The sequence below is a fragment of the Somniosus microcephalus genome, chromosome 2 (assembly GCF_052327205.1).
Source record: "Somniosus microcephalus isolate GS21.2 chromosome 2, FLI_Smic_1.0, whole genome shotgun sequence".
Taxonomy (NCBI): domain Eukaryota; kingdom Metazoa; phylum Chordata; class Chondrichthyes; order Squaliformes; family Somniosidae; genus Somniosus; species Somniosus microcephalus.
In genome coordinates, this window is record NC_140988.1 from 297,955,532 (window position 1) to 297,981,929 (window position 26,398).

At 47.8% G+C, this 26,398-nt stretch overlaps 1 protein-coding gene across 2 annotated transcripts in view; it reads right to left on the reverse strand.

Moving 5' to 3' along the window:
- Positions 1-26,398, reverse strand: part of LOC147123468 (long-chain-fatty-acid--CoA ligase ACSBG2-like) — a 182,268-nt gene that overhangs the window by 87,458 nt on the left and 68,412 nt on the right. For both annotated transcript variants that reach the window (XM_085973380.1, XM_085973388.1), the window contains one exon: positions 9,351-9,521. In XM_085973380.1, the coding sequence (XP_085829506.1) occupies positions 9,351-9,521 (171 nt within the window). The remainder of the gene's footprint in view (positions 1-9,350; positions 9,522-26,398) is intronic.

The window sequence follows — 26,398 nt, forward strand, 5'->3', positions numbered from 1 at the left end:
AGAGGACCACCTGAGGAGGAGGAGGAGGACCAGCACAGGAGAGAGGTAGAAAGTGCAAGGGCCGCCCGTCGGCGGCTTATTGAACGTCGGTTCTAGGCCCCCTCTCAGGGAATGGCTTGTACCAATGTCACCAGATGAATGTAGCCGCTCCACAAGCCCTCAGCCGAGCAGGGCAACCAGGACTTGCAAAATAAAGCATGGACAGTGCGATTTAAGAACATTTATTACTTGGAAACCTCTGCCCTTCCCACATTACAAACTAATGGAGAGAAGCCCCCTCAAAAAACACAAAACGAACAGTCTCGGCCTTTCAAAAAAAAGAAATACACCAGTCTCGGCCTTTCCAAAAACACAACTACACCAGTCTCGGCCTTTCAACAAACACAAAGCATTTGGCCAGACCTTCTACTTTTTGCCCTGCGAGGGTGATGCCTTTCGCATCCGTGACTGGCCCCTGCCCGCCCTGCAGCTCCTCCTCAATGGGACCCCAGTGGCTGCAGCAAAGCTGGGGGAAGGCTGCTGAGGGTCAGATGGCGAGACGGCAGATGCCCTTGGGGGTCGGCCTGGACCAGCTTTGGCCCTGGAGGGGCCGGCTGCTGACTGCTCCAACTCTGCTGGGCGGCAGCAGTCTGTCCAGCGGCTGGTGGCAGCTGCAATGGAGGAGTGGCAGTGTCGGCTGCAGGAATGGTGCCAACCTGACAGATCACAGGTACTCCCTGGTCGCCTGAGACATTGGCACTCGCACGGGCTAGCACTGCAGCATGCGCAGCAAACTGCTGAACAGACTGCTGGGCTGCTGCTGCGCGGCGAGTGCCCTGGCGATGCCTGGCCGATCCAGCGAGGGTGGCAGCAGTTAGTGCCCGTGTGGCCCTGGTCTGTGTCCGCATGACACCAGCCAGTGAATGGACGGCACGACTGAGCACTTGGCTAGAAGCCGCCTGTGCTGCCGCGAAGTCCTGCAGACTCCTGGCCTGTGCTGCTCCGAATTCCTGCACACTCCTTGACAGAGACTCTATGGAGTCAGGCATCCTTGCCACTGCAACCATGAGCTCAGTGTGCCTGCGCTCAGCCTAGACGGCCATTTCCTCTAGGAGCCGCACCTCCTCTGCGCTCACCGTCGCAGGACTGGAGGCTGCACTCACCCTCTGGGGAGAAGTCCGCCGAGCTTCCCCACCCCTCCCGCGTTGCTGCAGGCCGCTGGGCCCCGGAGCTTCACTCTCCTCCGACCCTTCCCCCCGGCTCCCCTCCAGGGAAGACGTGTCCCCTTCATCGCCATGGGCTGCCTCGGCTGAGGGTGGCACTGATGGGCCGGCTTCCTCTTCCTCCTCCTCGAATTCTGAATCACTGACAGTGGCAGCTTGAGGGCCCGCCTCCTCACCTGGCGATTCACCATCTGAAAGCAGGGAGGCACAAGAGTTGCTTTAGAGTGAGGACAGGGCGGCAGCGAGGGAGGCATGAGTGCTGCCATGCACTGCATTGGTCGGACTGTGGCAAAGGATGCTGTTCTGAGGCGCAAGTGGAAAGAGAGAGGTCAAAAAGGTGATGCCCTTACCATTGGGGCCCAGAACAGGGTCGGCATCTCCACTGGCGACGGGGCCAATCAGCCGGCCTGCCATAATGCGCTCCACATGCTGGTCGAGGTCGGAGAGCTCTTTGAGGTCAGGATGGCCTCCCCAGGTCTCACGCTGCTTCCTCCGGTTGTGCGCCACCTTGGCCTGCAAGAGAAAGGACGGCCTCTAAGTACAGTGTGAAGCCCTAATCTTGTCTGCACTGCCTCCCATGGTGGACTAGCCCTGACAGTGTGAAGCCCTGATCTTGCCTGCACTGCCTCCCATGGTGGACTAGCCCTGACAGTGTGAAGCCCTGATCTTGGCTGCACTGCCTCCCATGGTCGAATAGCTTATACAGTGTGTAAAGTGCTGAATGTGCAAGTGATTTTCATGACAGTCCCATAGCTGCTGGATGAGGGCTGGGCATTAGGGCTTTCAGGTCCCTTTGCCCATAAAGTGAGGTGCACATGCAGGGATGAGGAGGACACTGGAAAGGGTACTCACCCTGACAACCCGAGTGAGGTCGTTGAACTTTTTCCGGCATTGCACAGGAGTCCTGGCAACCACGCTGTTGGAGGTCACCCTGTTTGACACCTCCCTCCAGGCTTTCCGATAGGCGCTGGGCAGCAGCCTCCTGCCACCTTCAGGGAACAGAACATGGCGCCTGCGCTCCACTCCGCCAACCAGCACCCTCAGGTCGCCCTCGCTGAAGCGCTGCGCTCTCTCCCTGGCCTTCTCCATAGCCCTGGGCGTTGCACAGATGAAGCAGAAGTGGTCAGGCCTAGCTTCAGGGCTGCAGTGTGCAGGGCGTGGCAGGCAAACAAATCCACCCTCCCCCTTTAAGAGCTGACCGGCGCCAGAGTGTCTGCCATCAATCAGCAACTCGCCGCACCTGCGCTGCGCCCGCCCTCGGGGGTATCGCCCCGGGCCGCCGGCTTAGCGCCTAATGATAGTCGTGCATCGCCTGTTTTAGCGCAGCAGCAACCTCTTGGGGCGATGCCACTGAATATCGGCGAAGGTGGCGCGAACTTGCGCCGGGCGCAAACTTTAGCGGCCGCCCGACTGTAGCGCCCCAAACGTGGCTATACTGAATTTCTAGGCCATCAGGTTTTAAACAAGTACAGAGGCAGGGAAAGGGGGAGGGGAGGAAAGAACAAAAGGAAAGGTCTGTAATAAGGTGGCAGGAAGGAGTGATTAAAAGACAAATGGGATGATGGTGCAAGACAAAAGGAGATGGCAATGGGACAAGTAAACAAACAAAAGATGGGTCTAGAGAAGGTGTAAATGGAAATATCAGAATCATTACCAACAGCTGCCATCCAAAAAAATGGACGCAGAGGTTATGATCTGAATGGTGCCAGGGGGAGGGATTCAAATTCCTGGGACATTGGAATCGGTTCTGGGGGAGGTGGGACCAGTTCAAAACGGACGGTTTCCACCTGGGCAGGGCCGGGACCGATGTCCTAGGGGGAGTGTTTGCTAGTGCTCTGGGGAAGGGTTTAAAGTAAAATGGCAGGGGGTTGGGAACCTGAGCAGGGGGACAGAGGAAAGGGAAACAAGGATAAAGGCAAAAGATAGGAAGGAGAAAAACAAAAGTGGCAGTCAGAGAAATCAACGGTTTAAATCAAACATGGCCACAGTAAATAATAATTCTAATGGGTCTAAGAGCGTTAAAAAAACAAGCCTGAAGGCTTTGTGTCTTAATGCGAGGAGCATTCGTGAAAAGGTGGATGAATTAGCTGCGCAAATAGAGGTAAATGAATATGATTTGATTGGGATTACGGAAATATGGCTCCAGGGTGGTGAAGGCTGGGAACTCAACATCCAGGGGTATTCAATATTCAGGAAAGATAGGCAAAAAGGAAAGGGAGGTGGGGTAGCATTACTGGTTAAAGAAGGGATTAACACAATTTTAAGGAAGGATATTAGCTCTGATGATGTGGAATCTGTATGGGTAGAACTGAGAAATACCAAGGGGCAGAAAACGTTAGTGGGAGTGGTATATAGACCTCCAAACAGTAATGCGGAGGTTGGGGATGGCATTAAAAGGGAAATTAGAGAAGCGTGCAAAAAGGGCACAGCAGTCATCATGGGTGACTTTAATCTACATATAGATTGGGCCAACCAAATGAGTAACAATACTGTGGAGGAGGAATTCCTGGAGTGTTTACGGGATGGTTTCCTGGACCAATATGTCGAGGAACCAACCAGAGATCAGGCCATCTTAGACTGGGTATTATGTAATGAGAAAGGATTAATTGGCAATCTTGTTGTACAAGGCCCCTTGGGTCGGAGCGATCATAATATGATCGAATTCTTTATTAAGATGGAGAATGAAGTAGTTGACTCAGAGACTAGGGTCCTAAATTTAAATAAAGGAAACTACGATGGTCTGAGGCGCGAGTTGGGTAGGATTGATTGGGGAATGTCACTCAAGGGGTTGATGGTGGATAGGCAATGGCAAACATTCAAAGGCCACATGGATGAACTACAGAAAATGTTCATCCCAGTTTGGCACAAAAATAAAACAAAAAAGGTGACTCAACCGTGGCTAACAAGGGAAATTAGGAATAGCATAAGATCCAAGGAGAGGACATATAAATTGGCCAGAAAAAGCAATAATCCTGAGGATTGGGAGCAATTTAGTATTCAACAAAGGAGGACAAAGGGATTAATTAAGAAGGGGAAAATAGAATGAGAGTAAGCTTGCAGGAAACATAAAAACTGACTGGAGAAGCTTTTATAGATATGTGAAGAGAAAAAGATTGGTGAAGTCAAGCGTAGGTCCCTTGCAGTCAGAATCAGGGGAATTTATAATGGGGAACAAAGAAATGGCAGACCAACTAAATACATATTTTGGTTCTGGCTTCACAAAGGAGGACACAAATAACCTCCCAGAGATGCCGGGGAACATATGGTCTGATGAAAGGGAGGAACTGAAAGAAATCAGTATTTGTAGGGAAATGGTGTTAGGGAAATTGATGGGATTGAAGGCCGATAAATCCCCAGGGCCTGATAATCTACATCCTAGGGTACTTAAGGAAGTGGCCCTAGAAATAGTAGATGCATTGCTGATCATCTTCCAACATTCGATAGAATCTGGAACAGTACCCATGGATTGGAGGGTAGCTAATGTTACCCACTATTCAAAAAAGGTGGTAGAGAGAAAACGGGGATTTATAGACCGGTAAGCCTGACATCGGTAGTGGGGAAAATGCTAGAGTCCATTATAAAAGATGTAATAGCAGAGCACTTGGAAAACAGTGACAGGATCGGACAAAGTCAACATGGATTTACAAAAGGTAAATCATGCTTGACTAATCTACTGGAATTTTTTGGAGACAATTGAAGCACTGTTATGGAAGGTGGCATCGTCGGAACAGATGCGACGGAGACGGAGAAACTGGGAGAATGGAATAGAGACCTTACAGGAAGCGGGGTGGGAAGAAATGTAGTCAAGGTAGCTGTGGGAGTCAGTGGACTTATAGGGCCAGAAATTCCAGGCCAGAAGCGCGAGTACGGTCGGCTTACTCACGCTTCAGGCCGTTGGAAATGCCGGCGTTCAGCATGAACAGCGCATGCGGGGAACGCCGGCATTTCCAGACCTCGAGCGCGTGCGACTGCACAGGCAGCGCTTGCGCAGTGAACTTCGTGGATTTCATTCATGAAATCCGTGAGGTTAAGTCCTTAGAAGTTACACTGAAAAAAAGCAAGTGTAAAGTGGTTCATTGGCTGCGGAGGAAGATATATTTTATCGTGGAGCTTTTGAAATGCAATATTTTTGTTTGGGAAAGGGAGGGAAGTTATTTTAAGAAATTTTAAGTAAGTTTTAAAGTTAAAATTTTTTTTTTTTTTTTAAAAAGGGTTTTCAGAACGGTAGGTAGAAGGAGCAATTGTGGCTGTGTGAATGGAATGTGAGAATGAGTTATGTATGTATGTCCACATATATTCCTTTACGTATATGTATGTATGTTTTATATTCCTTTACTATGAATGTATGTTTTTAATTATGATTTTCCAATAAGTTACTTTCTCTGAAAGTCATAATTAAATAATACATTCATACACATAAGTAAAGGAATATATACATAACACGCAAAGGAATATATACAGACATACATACTTTCAGAAGCTCCACGATAAGAAATATCTTCCTCCGCAGCCTCTGTAGCAACTGTACCCATGCTTTTTTCATGTGTAAGTTGTAATGACTGGACCTCACTGAAAGCATTAATGAAAGCGGCGAATTATACTGCGCACGCGCTGCATGTGCAGTCGCACGCGTTCTGCCTCTGAACCCCTTCGTTCAGAGGACAGGAAATGCCGGTTTTCCCCACATGCACTGTGCATGCTGAAAACCGGCATTTCATCCGGCCAGATGCGTAAGTACCCCGACCGTACTAGCGCATTTGGAAGGGAATTATTGGGCCAACATTTTACATGTCAATAACATAAAAAATTTAACACTTGCACGACTTGCCCCCTCGCATCTGCGACTGAGGGTCCAAGGAGGTGCATTGCGCAAGAGGTCATCATCGGACGTATCCTCACACTGTTCCCTTTGGGGAACTGTATGAAATGGTGGAAGGATTTATGGCCGTGATTAACGCTCATTCCGTGACCGTAACCATCTTTGAACCAGCCATTAGGGTGGTTAGTCCTATGGCGGGAGGGTTTTACGGGCTCCCACAACCCATCTGAGGGGGGGGGGGGGCCACCAACACCCACGGACGCAAGTATCCCGCTGGATGTCCACCCAGAATTTAAAGTTGGAGCTCCGACTCCACTTGCCGGGACTGTCTGGAGTGGGGTTCAAAACCCTACTCCTTCTGGCCCAGCGGAGGGGATGCTTACTGCTACGCAAAAGGCCCACTCCGCACAAAAGGTGACACCCATACGTTTCCTGCGCCTTTTCCCTCCCCGTGACTGGAGCCCTATGCTGCCATTTCACGTTGCTAATCGGATTGGGCGTTTGTCATAGCGGTAGGATCCCCGCCGCTGGGCCAGATCAGGGTAGGGTTTCGAACCCCGCTCCAGACAGTCCCGGCAAGTGGAGTCGGAGCTCCGGCTCTAAATTCTGGGTTGACATACAGTGGGATATTTGCGTCCGTGGGTGTGGGTGGCCCCCCCTCCTTGTATAGCTTGTGGGAGCCCGTAAAACCCTCCCGCCATAGGACTAACCGCCCTAATGGCTGGTTCAAAGATGGTTACGGTCACGGAATGAGCGTTAATCACGGCCATAAATCCTTCCACCACTTCATACAGTTCCCCAAAGGGAACAGTGTGAAGACACGTATGACGACGACATTGCTAAATAAATAAATGGAATTAAAAAAATTCTTTTAGGGCTTTTAAAAGTCTTTAAATTGCTTTAATTCTCTTTAAAACTACTTCAGATTACTCAAAATAATGTAAACATTTTAAAAATTTTATAAAAGTTACCAAAATCTTGAAAAAACTTCCAAAAACCTATTTAAACTGCTGCTTTGCATGTAAAAAAGCAAAGCAGCTTGACAGAAACATTGGGGGCATGTCCAGTGAAACTGAGACCTCAAGGGGCGTGTCTCACTTACACTGCACGCTCCTGGGTCCGCGCTGGCTGCACTCCTGGGCGGTGTGACGTCATACGCTTCTTGTTTCAGTTTCTGGAAGTGCAGGCGTCCCTGGAGCTGATCGGCAGGAGCGCGGGGTAAGTGCAAATACGGGGCTTGCACGCGCTGCAAGCCCCATTCTGGAATTTCTGGCCCATACTGAATATTGGTTGATAGCCTATCACCAGAAATGGAGACAGAGAAGTCAAGGAAGGGAAGGGAAGAGTGGGAGATGGACCATGTGAAGGCAAGGGAAGGGTGGAAATTGGAAGCAAAGGGGATGACATTTTCCAGTTCAGGGCGAGAGAAGGAAACAGCATCGATACATTAGAACTGATGATAATGCAAACTTCACCAATTTGTCAAAGCTTGTTCTGGTACCCATTTATACTATGCAAACCCACAGGTAATAATAATAATAATAATTCAACTTTATTGTCATTGCACAAGTACATGAACAACGAAATGTGATCTTGCAAGCTCCCATGACTGGGAGAAGCAAAGCTGCTGCGTCGGTGCGCGCCGCCATTCCATTTCCACCATTCCTCCTGTCCGACAATCTTCAGCCCAACGCCTGGGCCTGCTCAGCAGCCACTCCTCCTTCCGTGACCTTCTCACCAACTGCCCCTTCTCGGGGCTCCTTCTGTGACCTTCTGCACCTAGTCTTCCCTGATGGTCACCCCTCCAGGTACTAACCAGGCCTGGCTCTTGCTTAGCTTCGCAAGCCTTAGCCAGTTGACCCTGTCCCTAGTCCCAGGAACTACCCAGATGGCCTAATGAGGAAGGCCCTGCTTGTTACACCACCACGAACCAGAAGGTTGCAGGTGCAAATCGTAGTCTGTGCTGATTATCTCATCTCAGCCAGGGCAATAATAGTACTACTAGTGACCTGAGTAACCTGGGGGGCATGGAGAAAAGAGGGAGAAAAAGCCAGTGTAGCCAGGGTTCCTGCTCCTGAAAGTCACCCAGTGACCCTTGCTGGATGCAGATGAGGACAGGATTGTGCTTGATGCAGTCCATGTGTTAGCTGGCCAACACTTTGGTTCCAATATTTACTGGGTCGGGGAGTGATTGTGGGGGGTTAGAGAGAGATTGGAGGCAGAGATGAGGGTTTGGTGATTGTGCGGAGGGAGGGGGTGGGAAGCACTCCTGCTCCTCCTGGCCCACAAGCAGTGCTGAAAAGGCACTTACCTCTTCCACGCAGAAGTCCTCACCTCCCTTTAGCTGCGGGTTTCCAGAGGCCCGGGAAACTCGGCCGACCAGCGTTAAAGTTGGAAGAGCAATAAAATCTGAGGCACGCGGCCACATTAAGATATTTAAATGAGCCACCCACCTCCTGGGAGCAGGTTGGTTGCCCGCATCCCACATCCCGCCACCATTAAAACTGCAAGTGGATCTGTCCGAGACGGTTTGGGTTCAGATTTGAGATTTTAAAAATTAACTCCCACCCTTGATGTCTAGGCTCACACTCAACTGTGAAATGACCATAGAGGGCTACCATAACCAGTAAAAGTAGGCACTTTCTAGAGAGGGGGAAAGATTTATATTTTATTTATATATAAAAGATCAGCTTGAAAGCTACATATTAAAATGACAAATGAAAATTTGACGCCGTGTGATTAAAAACAAACTCGAATGATTTAACAATTTGGTTAAAAAAAAAGGAGTAGGAGGGTTTGCACACTGGGCTTTCACGTCTAATGCTTGGATTTACATCCAGTTCAGGCTGATGGCAAGAAGAATGAAAATGTAGGCCCAGATTTCCTGTCATTCATAATTAATGGGTTGAAAATCAGCCCGGTCACAATTTAGTTTCTACAGTAAGAAATGCCACTAATTGGTAACATCACGCCAGAGGTCAGTGATGCAGATGGGGCTGCTCGAGAGGTTGTGGCACAGTACAGGGAGTTTTACATCTAAACTTTCTTGATGCTGTTTCTGAGTTCTTGAAATGGAAAAGTGCTCCAATTCCAAGCACGGGCAACCATCAACTTGAAAATTCAATGCAGGGGTTTTGCTATATAACAGAGAACAGAGAACAAACAAGATAATTTGACCTGGGCTGTATAAAACATTTGGGGTGGGGGGGGAAAGGTAGTTTGTTCGACAGCAGCTGAAAAAACATCCCGATTAGAGATCAGTTTCCTCACAAATCTGAATGAATAATATAACTCTTCAAAGGGGGATTCAGTCCACTTAAACCACCTACCTTGAGTGCATCCGGGGCTGCAAAGTAAGTTACAGCTCCAAACCTCATTGGAATCCAGATATCCATCATTTGTGCTGCAACATGACTCATTGGAAGATAAGTGACAACTCTTTCCTGTACTTCAGAATTAATACCTGCCGTCTTCCCCACTCTATTGGCAGTCCAAGTCAGCTAGAAATAAAGGGAATTGTAAATAGAGCACTCTTCAGTGCATTGATAGCATGCCATCATCCAGAGTCACTCGGTTTAAGAAAGTTGGCACATTAAAAATGTAATACAAAATGTTTATTTCAAAACATTGACATTTACAAACTGCCCCATCACCACCAACCCTCTCCCCGCCCCCACCCCACCTAAATGTGCTTTTGCCTCTTACTTTTTATATACTTATGTTCTTCACCCAGGAAAGTAAGAGCAGGAGTAGGCCATACGGCCCCTCGATCCTGTTCCACCATTCAATAAGATCATGGCTGATCATTGACCTCGCCTCCACTTTCCCGCGCAATCTCCATATCCCTCAATTCCCCTAGAGTCCAAAGATTTATCTATCTCAGCCTTGAATATACGCAAAGACTCAGCATTCGCAGCCCTCTGGGGCAGAGAATTCCAAAGATTCACAACCCTCCGAGTGAAGAAATTCCTCCTCAACTCAGTCTTAAATGGCCTACCCCTTATCCTGAGACTATGCCCCCTAGTTCTAGACATTCCAGCCAGGGGAAACAACCTCTCAGCATCTACCCTGTCAATCCCCTTCAGAATCTTGTATGTTTCAATGAGATCACCTATCATTCTTCTAAACTCCAGAGAATATAGGCCTGTTCTACGCAATCTCTCATTATAGGACAGCCCTCTCATCCCAGGAATCAATCTAGTGAACCTTCATTGCACCACCTCCAAGGCAAGTATATCCTTCCTTAGATAAGGAGACCAAAACTGTGCACAGTACTCCAGGTGTGGTCTCACCAATGCCCTGTACAATTGTAGCAAGACTTCCTTACACTTATATTCCAACCCCATTGCAATAAAGGCCAACATGCCACTTGCCTTCTTTATTGCTTGCTGTACCTGCATGCTAGCTTTCTGTGTTTCTTGCACGAGGACACCCAAATCTCTCTAAACACCAACATTTGAAAGTTTCTCACCATTTAAAAATATTCTGTTTTCCTATTCTTCCTACCAAAGTGAATAACCTCACACTTCCCTACATTATACTCCATCTGCCACCTTACTGCTCACTCACTTAGTCTATCGATATCCCTTTGCAGACTCTGTGTTCTCCTCACAGCTTACTGTCCCACCTAGCTTTGCATCATCAGCAAACTTGGATACATTACACTCGGTCCCTTCATCTAGGTCATTAATATAGATTGTAAATAGCTGAGGCCCCAACACTGATCCTTGCGGCACCCCACTAGTTACAGCCTGCCAACCTGAAAAAGATCTGTTTATTCCCTACTCTCTGTTATCTGTCCATTAACCAATCCTCTATCCATGCTATTATATTACCCCCAACCCTGAAGACAGATACAAAATATTTGTTTAATGTTTCTGCCATTTCCTTATTCCCATACTAATTTCTCCTGCCTCAGCCTCCAGGGGACCAATGCTTACTTTTGCTACTCTTTTCTTTTTTACATACTTGTAGAAACTCTTACATAGAAACATAGAAGATAGGAGCAGGAGTAGGCCATTCGGCCCCTTGAGCCTGCTCCACCATTCAATGAGATCATGGCTGATCATCCAAACTCAGTACCCTGTCCCTGCCTTCTCCCCATATCCCTTGATCCCTTTAGCCTTAAGAAATATATCTAACTCCTTCTTGAATATATTTAATGAATTGGCCTCCACTGCCTTCTGTGGTAGAGAATTCCACAGGTTCACCACTCTCTGGGTGAAGAAATTCCTCCTCATCTCTGTCCGAAATGGCTTACCCCTTATCCTTAGACTGTGACCCCTGGTTCTGGACTCCACCACCATCGGGAACATCCTTCCTGCATCTAGTCTGTCTAGTCCTGTTAGAATTTTATAAGTTTCAATGAGATCCCCTCTCATTCTTCTAAACTCCAGCGAGTATAAGCCCAATCGACCCAATCTCTCCTCATACGTCATTCCTGCCATTCCAGGTATCAGCCTGATGAATCTTCGCTGCACTCCCTCCATGGCAAGAACATCCTTCCTCAAAATAGGGCGACCAAAACTGCACACAATACTCAAGATGTGGTCTCACCAAGGCCCTGTACAAATGCAGCAAGACATCCTTTTTCCTGTACTCGAACCCTCTCGCTACGAAGGCCAACATACCATTTGCCTTCTTAACCGCTTGCTGCACCTGCATACTTACCTTCAGCGACTGGTGCACAAGGAAACCCAGGTCTCATTGCACTTCCCCTTCTCCCAATCTATTGCCATTAGATAATAATCTGCCTTCCTGTTTTTGCCACCAAAGTGGATAATCTCGCATTTATCCACATTATACTGCATCTGCCATGCATCTGCCCAATCACCCAACCTGTCCAAATCATACTGGAGTTTCTCGGCATCCTCCGCACAGCACACACGCCCACCCAGCTTTGTGTCGTCTACAAACTTGGAGATCTTACATCTAGTTCCCTCGTCTAGATCATTAATATATATTGTGAATAGCTGGGGTCCTAGGGCCGATCCCTCACTAGTCACTGCCTGCCACTCGGAAAAAGACCTGTTTATTCCAACTCTTTGCTTCCTGTCTGCCAACCAGTTCTCTATCTGAGTCAATACCTTGCCCCCAATCCCATGTGCCTTAACTTTACACGCTAATCTCTTATGCGGGACCTTATCGAAAGCCTTCTGAAAGTCCAAATACACCACATCCACTGGTTCTCCCTTATCTATTCTACCAGTTACATCTGCAAAATTCCAGTAGATTAGTCGAGCATGATTTACCTTTCGTAAATCCATGTTGACTTTGTCCGATCCTGTCACCATTTTCCAAGTGCTCTGCTATTACATCTTTTATAATGGACTCTAGCATTTTCCCCGCTACAATCTGCTTTTATGTTTCTTGCTAGTTTTCTCTCATTTTCTATTTTTTTCTTTTTATCAATTTTTCGCCAACCTTTGCTGGTTTCTGAAACTCTCCAAATCCTTAGGCTTACTAATATTCTTTGCAACATTATAACCTTCTTCTTTCAATCTAATGCTATCCTTAACTTCTTTAGTTAGCCACGGTTGGATCACTTTTCCCGTGGAGTTTTTGTTTCTCAATGGGATGTATTTTTGTTGAGAATTATGAAATATTTCTGTAAATGCTAGCCACTGCTTATCTACCACCATACCTTTTAATCTATTTTTCCAATCTACCTTAGCCAACTCACCCCTCATACCTACGTAATTGGCTTTATTTAAGTTTAAGACTCTAGTTTTGGACTTGGGCAAGTCACTCTCAAAATTAATGTGAAATTCTATCATGTTATGATCACTATGCCCCAGAGGATCCTTTACTGTACTATGAGATTGCTAATTAACTCTGTCTCATTACACAATACAAGATCTAAAATAGCCTGTTCCCTGGTTGGTTCCATGCCATATTGTTCTCGGAAACTGTCCCAAATGCATTCCATGAACTCGTCCTCCAGACGACCTTTGCGAATGTGATTTGTCCTGTCTATATGAAGATTAAAGTCCAAGATTACCTTTGTCACAAGCTCCTACTATTTCTTGATTAATATTCTGTCCAACGGTGTAGCTACTGTTAGGGGGCCTATATACTACTTCCAGCAGTGTTTTCTGCCCCTTGGTATTCCTTATCTCCACCCATACTGAAACCCCACCGCTGAAGGGCTTTTAGTGTGTTCCCTGCCAATGGAAAGGTTTTTTTTTATTCATTCACAGGTTGTGGGCATCGCTGGCAAGGCCAGCATTTATTGTCCAATTGCCTCGAGAAGGTGGTGGTGAGCTGCCTTCTTAAACTGCTGCAGTCCGTGTGGTGAAGGTACTCCAACAGTGTAGGGATACCCACAGGGAGGGAGAGGGCACCGAGGGAAGGGACCAGGTGCAGGAGGCAACATTGGGGGAGGGGAGGGAAAGAGAGCACTTGGGCGGGAGGGGGGAAGAGCGCGAAGGCGGGGGGGTGGAAGAGAGGGCGCGTGAGCGTTGCGGAGGTGGGGAGTGGGCGCGCGAGCGGGGGAGAGACGGCGCGCGAGCCGGGGGGAAGAGGGCGTGCGAGCGGGGGGGGGGGGGGAAGAGGGCGCGCGAGCGGGGGGGGGGAAGAGGGCGCGCGAGCAGGGGGGGGGAAAGAGGGCGTGCGAGTGGGGGGAAGGTGGCGCACAAGTGGGGGGAAGAGGGCGCGCGAGCAGGGGGAAGTGGGCGGGCAAGTAGGGGGAAGTGGGCACGCGAGCGGGGGGGGGAAGAGGGCGCACGAGCCGGGGGGAAGAGGGCGCGCGAGCGGGGGGGGGGAAAGAGGGCGCGCAAGCGGGGGGGTAGGGGCACGCAAGCGGGGGGGGTAGACGGCGCGCGAGCAGGGGGGAAGGGGGCGCGCGAGCGGGGGGGAAGAGGGCGCGTGAGCGGGGAGAGAGGGCGCGCGAGCGGGGGGTGGGGAAGAGGGCGCGCGAGCGGGGGGGAAGAGGGCGCGTGAGTGGGGAGAGAGGGCGCGCGAGCGGGGGGCGGGGAGAGGGCGCGCGAGCGGGGGGGGAAGAGGGCGCGGCAGCGGGGGGGAAGAGGGCACATGAGCTATGGGTACGGTGGCATAATGGCTTGAGGACATAGCTGGGTGAATCGCAAGCGGGGGGGTGGGGAGCGGGGCGCGCGAGCGGGGGGAAGAGGGCGCGCGAGCGGGGGGAAGAGGGCGCGCGAGCGGGGGGAAGAGGGCGCGCGAGCGGTGGGGGTGTAGTGGTGTAGTGTATGTACCTTTAAGAGGAACTATGTTTTTGAAGCCCCTGTATACTGTAGTACCAGTAGTGACCACTCGGGTATATAAGCCTGTGTAGCGTCTTGTGTAGTTAGTTCACCTCCAGACTTTGTTCAGTAAACACTTGTTAAATCAACTCCTGCATTCCGTGTCTCCATTAACACACGGATCTAACAGTGGTGACGAGTTAGAAACAAAATTACCTGCAATTCGGCAGCACCTCAAGGGGATCGATTCCTCAGACGAAGGTCGAAGTCAGAAGCAAGGAAAAAAAAAAAACTGTGGTTTCACCAGCTAAACGGGCTGGTGGCAGGTAGTACACTGATCCTTCCTGGGCTGCGGCGGGCTAGAGCTCGATCGGGTGGCTCTGCAACGGGGCTGGGCAGCGAGTCGGGAAGCAGAAGCAAAGAGAGAGGGTGGAGCACTCAGGGCGCGGCCGGTGCTGCAAAGCAGGTCGGCGTTCGGACCGAGCAGAGGGAGGGGAAAGTCCCAGAGGGTCCACTCCACGACGGGAACGGTTCTCCAAGTAACGGAGAAACTATTGAAGCGATAATTTTTTTTTTTTTTTTAAATAGAAATACCGCGAAAAGCTACAGGTCGCAACAGGAACCGCGGAGAACAGCGTTGGCAGCAGCGGCAGTGGCGGGAAAGCGCGGGAGGCGCCATCTTAACTCGGCGGGAAAGAAAGAAAAGCGCGGGAGGCGCCATTTTGATCCATCGGGGACGGAGGAAAAGCGCGGGAAGCGCCATTTTAGATTTTCAAGATGCCGAAGACTGGCAATATTACTGCTTTCGATAGTGATATAGAAGATTAGACCACATATGTGGAAAGAGTGGAGGTATATTGCAAGGCGAATGAAGTAGCGGATGATAAAAAGGCATCGGTACTTCTAAATCTGATGGGCGCAAGGACATACGGGCTGTTACGAAACTTGATCACTCCAGCCAAACCGATGGACAAGAATTTTAAGGAGATTGTTGATACCTTACAGGAGCACTTAAACCCAACACCGCTGCTGATAGCGGAACGATTCAAATTCTTCAGGAGGAATCAGCACAAGAATGAAAGTAACGCTGATTACCTCACCGAATTACAAAAGCTGTCAAAGCACTGCCAATTCGGGGTAGGACTGGCAGATTCTCTACGAGACAAATTCGTCTGCGGTCTCCTAAACGAAGGAACACAGAAAAGACTACTTTGAGAAAGATTTGACACTGGACAAGGCTTTCAGTGTGGCTGTATCATACGAAGCAGCAGCAAGAGGAGCTGCAGAGATACAGTAAAAGCCACAGGACTTCGGCACCCATGAAATAACATGGGGTTTCGAGAGATGTTATCGCTGCGGCAGATCCACCCATGACCAGAAGGACTGCTGGTTCAAGGACAAAGCATGCAGGCAATACGGAAAGATGGGACACATTGCACGTGTATGCAGATCTGGAAAGAAACCCGCTGACAGTAAAAAGGTCAATAAGGAAAAGTACAGAAAGGTACAAATGATGACGGACAGTAGCTCCGAAGACCAGAAGAGCGATAGCGACTCCGGAAACAAGAGACTAAGCTGTCTCAAATTACATAATGTAATTGCCAAAGAAGATTACCAGACCATTTGGGTTACCCTCACGATAGCGGGGTCCCCAGTCAAAATGGAGCTAGATACAGGATCAGCTCTGACCGTCATAAGTCGACGGGATTACGAGCGGCTATTTCCGCATATACCTTTGAAAGACACATCCATTATCTTGAAGACATATACGGGGCAGAAAGTATACCCCAGAGGGAAAATAAGGGTGCCTGTTGTATACAACGGCAAGGAAATACAGAAGTTGTATTTATACGTTCTGCAAGATGGTGGTCCACCGTTGTTGGGACGTGAATGGATCAGAAAGATACGTTTAGACTGGCACTCCATTCAGGCACTGACGGTGACCAGTAAGAAAAAAAACGATGATGACGTCATACCTGGACGATTAAAAGAAATCTTGGCTAACGCCAAAGAAGTGTTTCAACAGGAACTAGGAACCCTGAAAGGCACCACCGCCTCAATAAAAGTGGAAGATGCGGCAATTCCCAAGTTTTTTAAGGCAAGGCCGGTGCCATACGCAATTCGTCCAGCCGTCGAGGCAGAGCTGGAGAATTTGGAAAAAGCAGGCGTGTCATCCAAGGTAGATTGGAGCGAGTGGGCAACACCCATCGTCCCGGTCATGAAGAAAACGTTAAATAATGATAAATCTGAAGAACAGAGAAAAGTTCGCATCTGTGGGGACTTCAAGGTGACTGTAAACCCGGTTCTTCACACGGTACAGTATCCTCTTCCGAGGATAGAAGATATTTTCGCCTCACTATCCGGAGGGAAACGTTTCACCAAAATTGACTTAGCACAGGCATATCTACAGATGGAGGTTGAGGAGGCCTCTAAAAAGTATCTCACGATAAACACACACAAAGGCCTGTACCAGTACAATCGACTGGTTTTCGGAGTGGCATCAGCTCCGGCAATCTGGCAAAGAGCTATGGAGCAAGTCCTGCAAGGGATTCCGGGGACTCAATGCTACCTAGACGACATCCTTGTAACAGGAGAAAACGACAACGAGCACCTTGCCAACTTGGAGCAGGTGCTCACGAGGCTGAGAGAATGGGGCCTACGAGCAAATCGCACCAAGTGCAAATTTTTCCAGAAACAAATATCATATTGTGGCCATGTCATTAACGAAGAAGGGTTGCATAAGTCACCTGAAAAAATTGAAGCGGTCGTAAAGGCCCCAGCGCCTGAAAATGTCTCACAATTAAGGTCGTTCCTGGGATTAGTAAATTACTATCATAAATTTTTTCCAAACTTGTCGACGGTTCTGCACCCTCTTAACGCACTGCTACAAACGGGAGTAGTTTGGAAATGGAGCGAAGACTGTAAACGTGCCTTCCATAAATGCAAAGGCTTGATCACGTCCAGGGAAGTGTTGGCTCATTACAACCCATCACTACCAATCAGACTGGCATGCGATGCATCCCCTTACGGCGTGGGAGCGGTATTATCGCATAGATTCCCTGATGGCTCGGAGCGGCCGATAGCTTTTGCGTCACGCTCATTGAACTCAGCTGAGCGTAACTATGCCCAGATCGACAGGGAGGCACTCAGCCTGGTGTGGGGGGTGAAGAAATTCAACCATTACCTACACGGACAAAAATTTACCTTGTTGACTGACCATCAACCCCTCGTCTCCATATTCAACCCTAAAAAGGGCATTCCCATTATGACAGCGCAAAGACTACAGAGGTGGTCCCTTTTCCTAGGGGCACACCAATATGACATAGAATACAAAGGAACAAAACAGCATGAGAATGCTGACGGGTTATCGCGGTGGAAGAGGCGCCTACAGTGGACCCAGTGGAGATGTTCCACTCGACCATAGTGGAATGTCTACCGGTGACAAATTCTACCATTGAAAAGGAAACGCGAAATGACCCGACTCTCTCACGAGTCTACAATTTAACAGTGAAGGGAGGGCCAGCACATGGCGAACCACTGTTGCCAGCATTCTTGCAAAGAAGAGAACAGCTGTCAGTGTGCCGCGGAACCTTGATGTGTGGATCCAGTGGTGATTCCACCCAAACTCAAGGATAGAGTGCTAAAGGAGCTTCACGAGGGGCATCTGGGTGGAGTGAAAATGAAGAACTTAGCCAGAGCGTTTGTGTGGTGGCCAGGTATCGATGGAGACATCGAAGAAATTACCAAGAGCTGTCTAGGATGCCAGAAGGTCCAAAACGCCCCACCACAAGCCCCTCTACATCCATGCGAGTGGCCCTCATCTCCATGGCAAAGGGTACATATCGACTTTGCTGGTCCATTTATGGACTCAATGTTCTTAATCACGGTGGATGCACACTCCAAGTGGCCGGAGGTAATAAAGATGTCCTCCACCACCACGGAAAAAACCATCACAGTATTAAGGACCATATTCGCCAGGAATGGGCTGCCTGAACAGATCTGTTCTGATAATGGACCGCAATTTGTATCCGAAGAATTCAGGAAGTTCTTAAAAAACAATGGGGTTAAGCACTACACGTCCGCCCCATACCATCCCGCCACCAATGGATTGGCTGAAAGGTTTGTCCAGACCTTCAAGAAGGCCATAAAGGCCATGGGTAATGAAGACATAAATCTACAACATAAGGTAGATAACTTCTTGTTTGCATACAGGAATGCAACACATGTGGTTACAAACCAAACCCCCGCCATGATGTTTTTCAATAGAAGCCTATGATGCCGGCTGGATTTGGTCGAGCCAAACGTCAGAAGGGACGTAGAGAACCGGCAATTTCAAAGCATGAATGAAAGGCCAACTAGAACCTTCCAGATAGGTCAACCAGTTTTGGCCCGGGACTACCGCACCGACAAATGGCAGCCTGGAACTATTTGCACACGACTAGGACCGCTGATGTATACCGTGGACATTGGAGAAAGCATAATAAGGCGCCATGCTGACCAGATCATAGAGTCATCCGAAAAAGGACAACCTACACCACAACTCTATACGCCTAGTGATGAAGCAGAGATACCCATAGTATCTACCTCCGATCCGGTGATACTGGAACCAGATGAACCCGACACTGGCATTGAAGCCGAATCGACCTTGCCAAAAGAACCTACTACACCACCGAAGCGTTATCCGGACCGAGTCAGGAAGCCTCCAGAGAGACTGAATTTGTAATTGATTAACTTCAGCAAATGTGTATATTATTGTTCTTGTAAAAATGTTATTTAATGATTACTTAAAATGTTATGTACTATTTATCTAAAAGGGGAGGAATTGTAGTGCATGTACCTTTAAGAGGAACTATATTTTTGAAGCCCCTGTATACTGTAGTACCAGTAGTGACCACTCGGGTATATAAGCCTGTGTAGCGTCTTGTGTAGTTAGTTCACCTCCAGACTTTGTTCAGTAAACACTTGTTAAATCAACTCCTGCATTCCGTGTCTCTATTAACACACGGATCTAACAGGGGGTAGGGCACGCGAGTGGGGGGGAAGAGGGCGCGTGAGCGGTGGGAAGAGGGCGCGCGAGCGGGGGGGGAAGAGGGCACGCGAGCGGGGGGGAAGAGGGCGCGCGAGCGGGGGGGGAAGAGGGCGCGCGAGTGGTGGGGGAGGGCGCGCGAGCGGGGGGGAGAGGGCGTGCGAGCTATGGGTATGGTGGCATAATGGCTTGAGGACATAGCTGGGTGAATCGCAAGCAGAGTGGAAGAATGTGATGATAGTTGAGATAAGGAAGGCATTTTTTTACATCCAGCTCAAAAGGAGGCATGGAATCATAGAACCCGAGGACTCTAGTTTAAGCGTTTGCCTGCGTAAAGGCCCACAGATCCCAGGGGCGCAGGCGGTTCACAAGCATCCCTGGGATCAAGTGGGCCCAGTCAACCAATCAAAAAGGGGGATTCCTGTGATGCTTATGGGAACTCCATTTACATACGGAGTCCTCATAAGCATATTAGAAATCCCCAAATAAATAAGAATTCACACCACTTAAATAAAAATAAATGATCACTTGTTGAAAATGAATTAAAAGACCCTTTAATTAAGCATTAAAAATTAAAATGTAATTTTTTGAAAAATAAGTTTAAACATTTTAAAATGGGCCAAAATTTACCCAAACTATTTTTAAATGTAGGTGTATGCTTAAATCATTTAAGAAATTTTGTTTTACAATTTATTTTAACCCATACGTTGGTAAAAGGTCTTACGCCTGCTTTTACCAGGCATAAGGGTTTTGTGGCCATTCGCTGGGCAGTAGTTGGGAAAATAGCCCAACTCTGTGCCTTCAAAAGTGTTTTTGCAGCGGATGTGAAGGATCTGTGCAAACGAAACTTGACAGATCGCAAGTTCCGGGTTTTCAAGCATGCGGAAACCCGGAACGTGCGGGGCCTTTCTGCAGGCTTCCGACAAGCACCGTAATTTCAGGCCCTTTGTCTTTTTTCTCTCTAAGTTAGGGCAGTGGGTTAAACTAAAGTTTAGTTTGTAGTCTAATAAGTAGAGGCATGGTAGGGTACCTCAGCCCTGTCGAACGCACATCCTGTGCCATGTGCTAAGTTCAGGATGCTTCCCATGTCCTGGACAATCACATGTCCAGGAAGTGTCATCTGCTGGAGGAGCTCGAGCTCCAGGTTTCAGAGCTTGAGCGGCGGCTGGTGTCACTGCAGTGCATCCACGAGGCTGAGAGCTACGTGGATAGCACATTTCAGGAGGTGGTTTAAAAGTTTGCAGGCAGAGAGGGAATGGGTGAGTGCCAGACAGACAAGGACGTCCAGGCAGGTAATACAGGAGTTCCCCGAGTGCATCTTGCTCTCTAACCCTTCCGTATACTGGTGAGGGCGATAGTTCAGAGCCAAGGCCACGGCACCATGGGTAGCTTAGTACGGCAGAGGGGCGGTGGGGGGGGAGTCAAGAGAGCAATAGTGATAGGGGATTCAATAGTTAGGGAACAGACAGGTGTTTCTGCGGCTGCAGATTGACTCCAGGATGGTATGTTGCCTCCCTAGTGCCAGGGTCAAGAATGTCACTGAGCGGCTGCAGGGCACTGAGGGGGGAGGGTGAACAACCAAAGGTCGTGGTCCATATTGGTAGCAATGACATGGGCAGAAAGAGGGATGAGGTCCTGTAGGTAGATTACTCCCGGTGCCATGCGCTAGTAAGTACAGAAATAGGAGGATAGAGCAGATGAACGCATGGTTGGAGAGATGATGCAGGAGGCTTTAGATTTCTGAGGCATTGGGACTGATTCTGGGGGAAGTGGGACCTGTACAAGCCGAATGGGTTGCATCTCAACAAGGCTGGGACCAATATCCTCGTGGCAGGGGGAGAGTTTTGCTGGTGCTGTTGGAGAGGGTTTAAACTAGCTTGGCAGGGGGATGGGAACCTGAGAGTAGATTCAGAAAGGAGAGAAGCAAAGCTGGAAATGGAAGCCAGAAAATGAGTGAGTGAGTTTGGAATGCAAAAGAAACATACTAGAAAATAGACAACAAAGGGGTTTGGCAGTGATTAATGGTATATACTTCAATGCAAGGAGTCTAGTGAATAAGGCAGATGAGCGGAGGGCACAGACAGACACATGGAAATATGATTTCACAGCTATTACTGAAACATGGCTGAAAGAAAGGCAGGAATGGCAGCTCAACATTCCTGCTTACAGGGTTTTCAGACAAGATAGAGAGGGGGATGAAAAAAGGAGGGGGGGGTCGCAATATTGGTTAAAGAAACAATTACAGCTTTGAGGAGGGATGATATGTTAGAAGGATCATCATATGGGTTGAACGGAAGAACAAAAAAAAGCACAATCACACTGCTGGGTGTGCACTATAGACCCTCACAAAAATAGTCAGAGGGAGATAGAAGAGAAAATATGTAGGCAAGTTTCTGAAGTGCAAAAACAATAGGGTAGTAATAATAGGGGATTGCAACTACCCTAATATTAACTGGGATAGGATCAGTGTAAAAGTGCAGAATTCTTAAAATGCATTCAGGAGAACTTTTTTAGCCAGTACGTAGTAAGCCCAACAAGAGAGGGGGCCGTTCTGGACATGGTTTTAGGGAATGAAGCTGGGCAGGTGGTAGTGATCATAATTCAGTTAGATTTAGCATAGTTATGGAAAAGGACAAAGATAGACCAGGAGTACAAGTTCTCAATTGGGGAATTTTATTAAGCCGAGATGTGATTTAGCAAAAGTGGACTGGAAACAGCTACTTGAAGGTAAATCAGTGTCAGAGCAGTGGAAGGCATTCAAGGAAGAGCTAGTGAGGGTTCAGAGCAAATATGTTCCCACAAAGTAAAAGGGTAGGACTCCCAAATCTCCCTGGATGTCGAGGGGCATACAGGGTAGGATAAGGCAAAAAAGGGAAGCTTATGTCAGATACTGAGCGCTAAATACTGCAGAAAGCCTAGAGGAGTATAGAAAGTGCAGGGCTGAAATTAAAAAGGAAATTAGGAAAGCAAAGAGAGGGCATGAAAAATAATGGCAAGTAAAATCAAGGAAAACCCAAAGATGATTTATAAATACATAAAGAGCAAGAGGATAACTAAAGAAAGAGTAGAGCCTATTAGAGACCAAAAAGGTAAACAATGTGTGGAGGTGGAAGACAGGGGTATGGTTCTTAATGAATACTTTGTGTCAGTCTTCACAAAAGAGATGGATGGTGCAGACATTGTAGTTAAGGAGAAGGAGTGTGAAATATTAGATGAGATAAACATAGTGAGAGAGAAAGTATTAAGGAGTTAAACATCTTTGAAAGTAGCTAAATCACCAGGCCCAGATGAAATGCATCCCAGGCTCTTCAGAGAAGCAAGGGAGGAAATAGCGGCGGCTCTGACCATCATTTTCCAATCCTCTCCAGCTACAGGTGTGGCGCCAGAGGACTGCTAACGTTGTACTGTTGTTTAAAAAGGGATAGACCAAATAATTACAGGCCAGTCAGCCTAACCTCGTTGGTGGGCAAATTTTTGGCAAAAATTCTGAGGGACAGTATTAATCGTCATTTAGAAAGGCACAGATTAATCAAGGACAGTTCTCATGGATTTAAGGGAAGGTTCTGTCTGACTAAATTGATTGCATTTTTTGAGGAGATAACAAGGAGGGTCGATAGGGTAGCCTGTTTGATGTAGCCTACATGGATTTTAGCAAGGCTTTTGTCAAGGTCCCACATGGTAGACTGATCAGAAAGCCCATGGGATCCAAGGGAAAGTGGCAAGTTGGATCCAAAATCGGCTCAGTGGCAGGAAGCAAAGGGTAATGGTCGACGGGTGTTTTTGTGACTGGAAGGCTGTTTCCAGTGGGGTTCCGCAGCAGGGCTTAGCACTAGGTCCCCTGCTTTTTATGGTATATCAATAATTTAGACTTCAAAGTAGGGGGCATGATTAAAACATTTGCAGATGATATAAAAATTGGGTGAGGTTGATAGTGAGGAAGAAAGCTGTAGACTGCAGGAAGATACAAGAACAAAAAAACATAAGAAATAAGAGCAGGAGTAGGCCATACGGCCCCTCGAGCCTGCTCTGCCTTTCAATATGATCATGGCTGATCATCGATCTCAACTCCACTTTCCCACCCGATCTCCATATCCCTTGATTCCCCTAGAGTCCAAAAATCTATCTATCGCAGCCTTGAATGTACTCAAAGACTCAGCATTCACAGCTCTCTGGGGCAGAGAATTCCAAAGATTCACGACCCTCTGAGTGAAGAAATTCCTCCTCATCTCAGTCTTAAATGGTCTACCCCTTATCCTGAGACTATGCCCCCTAGTTCTAGACACTCCAGCCAGGGAAAAAAGCCTCTCAACATCTACCCAGTCAATCCCCTTCAGAATATCAATGGACTAGTCAGGTGGGCAGAAAAGTGGCAAATAAAATTCAATCCAGAGAAGTGTAAGATAATACATTTGGGGAGGGCTAATAAGACAAGGGAATATACAATAAATGGCAGGATATTGAGAAATGTAAGAAGTCACACAACACCAGGTTATAGTCCAACAGCTTTATTTGAAATCACAAGCTTTCGGAGCGCTGCTCCTTCTTCAGGTGAAGTGGAGAAATGCATAAAGACACAGCTTATATAGTCAGAGAATCATGTCAGATGTTTACAGGTAACCTTTCCAACTGCCATTTATCACACCTCGGCAGAGAGATAATCACAGCAGTCAAAGGTGTGAATGGTGTCCAAACAGGTCAGTCAGGGAAACATTACATCAAAGAACAATGAGGTGGGGTCACAAGGGGTCAAATATTGCAGATGCTGGGGTCTGTATGAAAAACAAAAAAAGACAAAAAACATTTTTTTGGGCTGGAAATCACAGCAGGTCCGGCCGCATCTGTGTAGAGAGAACAAGCCAATGTCGACTCGAGTCTGGATGACCCTGCGTCAGGTGGGGTTACATGTAGCGTGACATGAACCCAAGATCTCGGTTGAGGCCGTCCTCATGGGTGCGGAACTTGGCTATCAGTTTCTGCTCGACGATTTTGCGTTGTCGTGTGTCTCGAAGGCCGCCTTGGAGAATGCTTACCCGAAGATCGGAGGCTCTTTGATGTAATGTTTCCCTGACTGACCTGTTTGGACACCATTCACACCTTTGACTGCTGTGATTATCTCTCTGCCGAGGTGTGATAAATGGCAGTTGGAAAGGTTACCTGTAAACATCTGACATGATTCTCTGACTATATAAGCTGTGTCTTTATGCATTTCTCCACTTCACCTGAAGAAGGAGCAGCGCTCCGAAAGCTTGTGATTTCAAATAAAGCTGTTGGACTATAACCTGGTGTTGTGTGACTTCTTACATTTGTCCACCCCAGTCCAACTCCGGCATCTCCACACCAAGGATATTGAGAAGTATGGGGGAACAGAGGGACCTTGGAGTGCATGTCCACAGATCCCTGAAGGTAGCAGGACAGGTAGATTATGTGGTTAAGAAGGCATACGGGATACTTTCCTTTATTAGCCAAGGCATAGAATATAAGAGCAGGGAGGTTATGCTTGAACTGTATCAAACACTAGTTAGGCCACAGCTAGATTACTGCATACAGTTCTGGTCACCACATTGCAGGAAAGATGTGATTGCATTCGAGCGGGTACAGAGGAGATTTACGAGGATGTTGCCAGGACTGGAGAATTTTAGCTATGAGGAAAGATTGGATAGGCTGAGGTTGTTTTCTTTGGAACAGAGGAGGCTGAGGGGAGACTTGATTGAAGTGTGTAAAATTATGATGGGCCTAGATAGAATGGATAGGAAGGACCTATTTCCCTTAGTAGAGAGATCAATAACTGGGGGCATAGATTTAAAGTAATTGGTAGAAGGATTGGAGGAGAGTTGAGGAGAGCTTCTTCCACCCAGAGGGTGGTGGGGGTCTGGAAATCTCTGCCTGAAAAAAAGTGGTAGCGGCAGAAACCCTTATTGCATTTAAAAAGTACTTGGATATGCACTTGAAGTGCCTGCAGGGCTACGGACCAAGAGCTGGGAAGTGGACTTAGGCTGCATAGCTCTTTTTCGGTCGGCATAGACACAATGGGCTGAATGGTCTCCTTCTGTGCTGTAAATTTCTATGATTCTATGACTCTACACATTTCTAGAGAGACTGGAATAATGGGAAGCTGTTGAGCCCATAAATAAAAAATGGGTCCTTTTGCCCTTCCTACATAGTTTTGCTTGTGAGCGGCTTAATTGAATGGCTATATCTAACATTGGCCCAGAAATTCGGGTCTCCACAGGTGAGTACGCACGGGGTACTCGCCCGTAAGCCCAATGGAAGTGCCGGTTTCCTGCATGCACTGCACATGCGCGGGAAACCGGCACTTCCGTTCCCCTGAAAGCAGGGGTTCAGAGGTCGAACGCGTGCGCAGAAGAAACTGCGCGTGCGCATCGAACTTCTGTTTTTTTTTAATACAGGTTTTCCCGGGAGGGTAAGTCTCCAGAAGTTAGACATGTAAAAAGCAGTCGCAAGGCCTGCTTTTTACAAGGTAAGTGGTGAATTAATTAAAATTAAAACATTTTTTCCACAGGTTTATTATTTTTAAATACTTTAAAGAAAGGTAAGTTTATTTTTAGCCCCGTTAGAAAATAAAATAATTATTTTCAAAAATTTAAATTATTGTTTAAAATAGTTATTTCATGTAATTTATAGTTTATTTAAAAAATGTGATTTTAAAAAAAAATTATTTGAAGATTTAGTGATGTTTTGGGGCCCATAGTATTTCTAAGTTTGACAGCACTTCCTGTCAGACTTATGAATGGAGCATTCCCTGCTCCGATTGGCTCTCCATGGCCCACGTGATCCCAGGGGACGCATCGAACTAACTGCGCCCCTGGGATACGCAAGCACTGCGCGCCGGCAGCTGGAGCAGGCCCAGGATCAGAATTCCACAGGGGCCCACAGCTCAACGACCGGCGCGCAAGGCAAGTGCAGGTCGGGGGCTTGTACGCACGGGAAGCCCCCGACCCGAATTTCTCGGCCACTGTGTTGTTACTATTTATACACTGGTGCATTGTGCAACTGAAAGGTGGCTTGAAAAAAAATCAAGCACTTACACTCTATTAAGTTTCAATTATATTCGTAGACTAATCACTTATTATGGAACAAATTGTCCATCAGGAGGTTGCAATAAAACATTAAGAGGTGTCAACTCATTTAA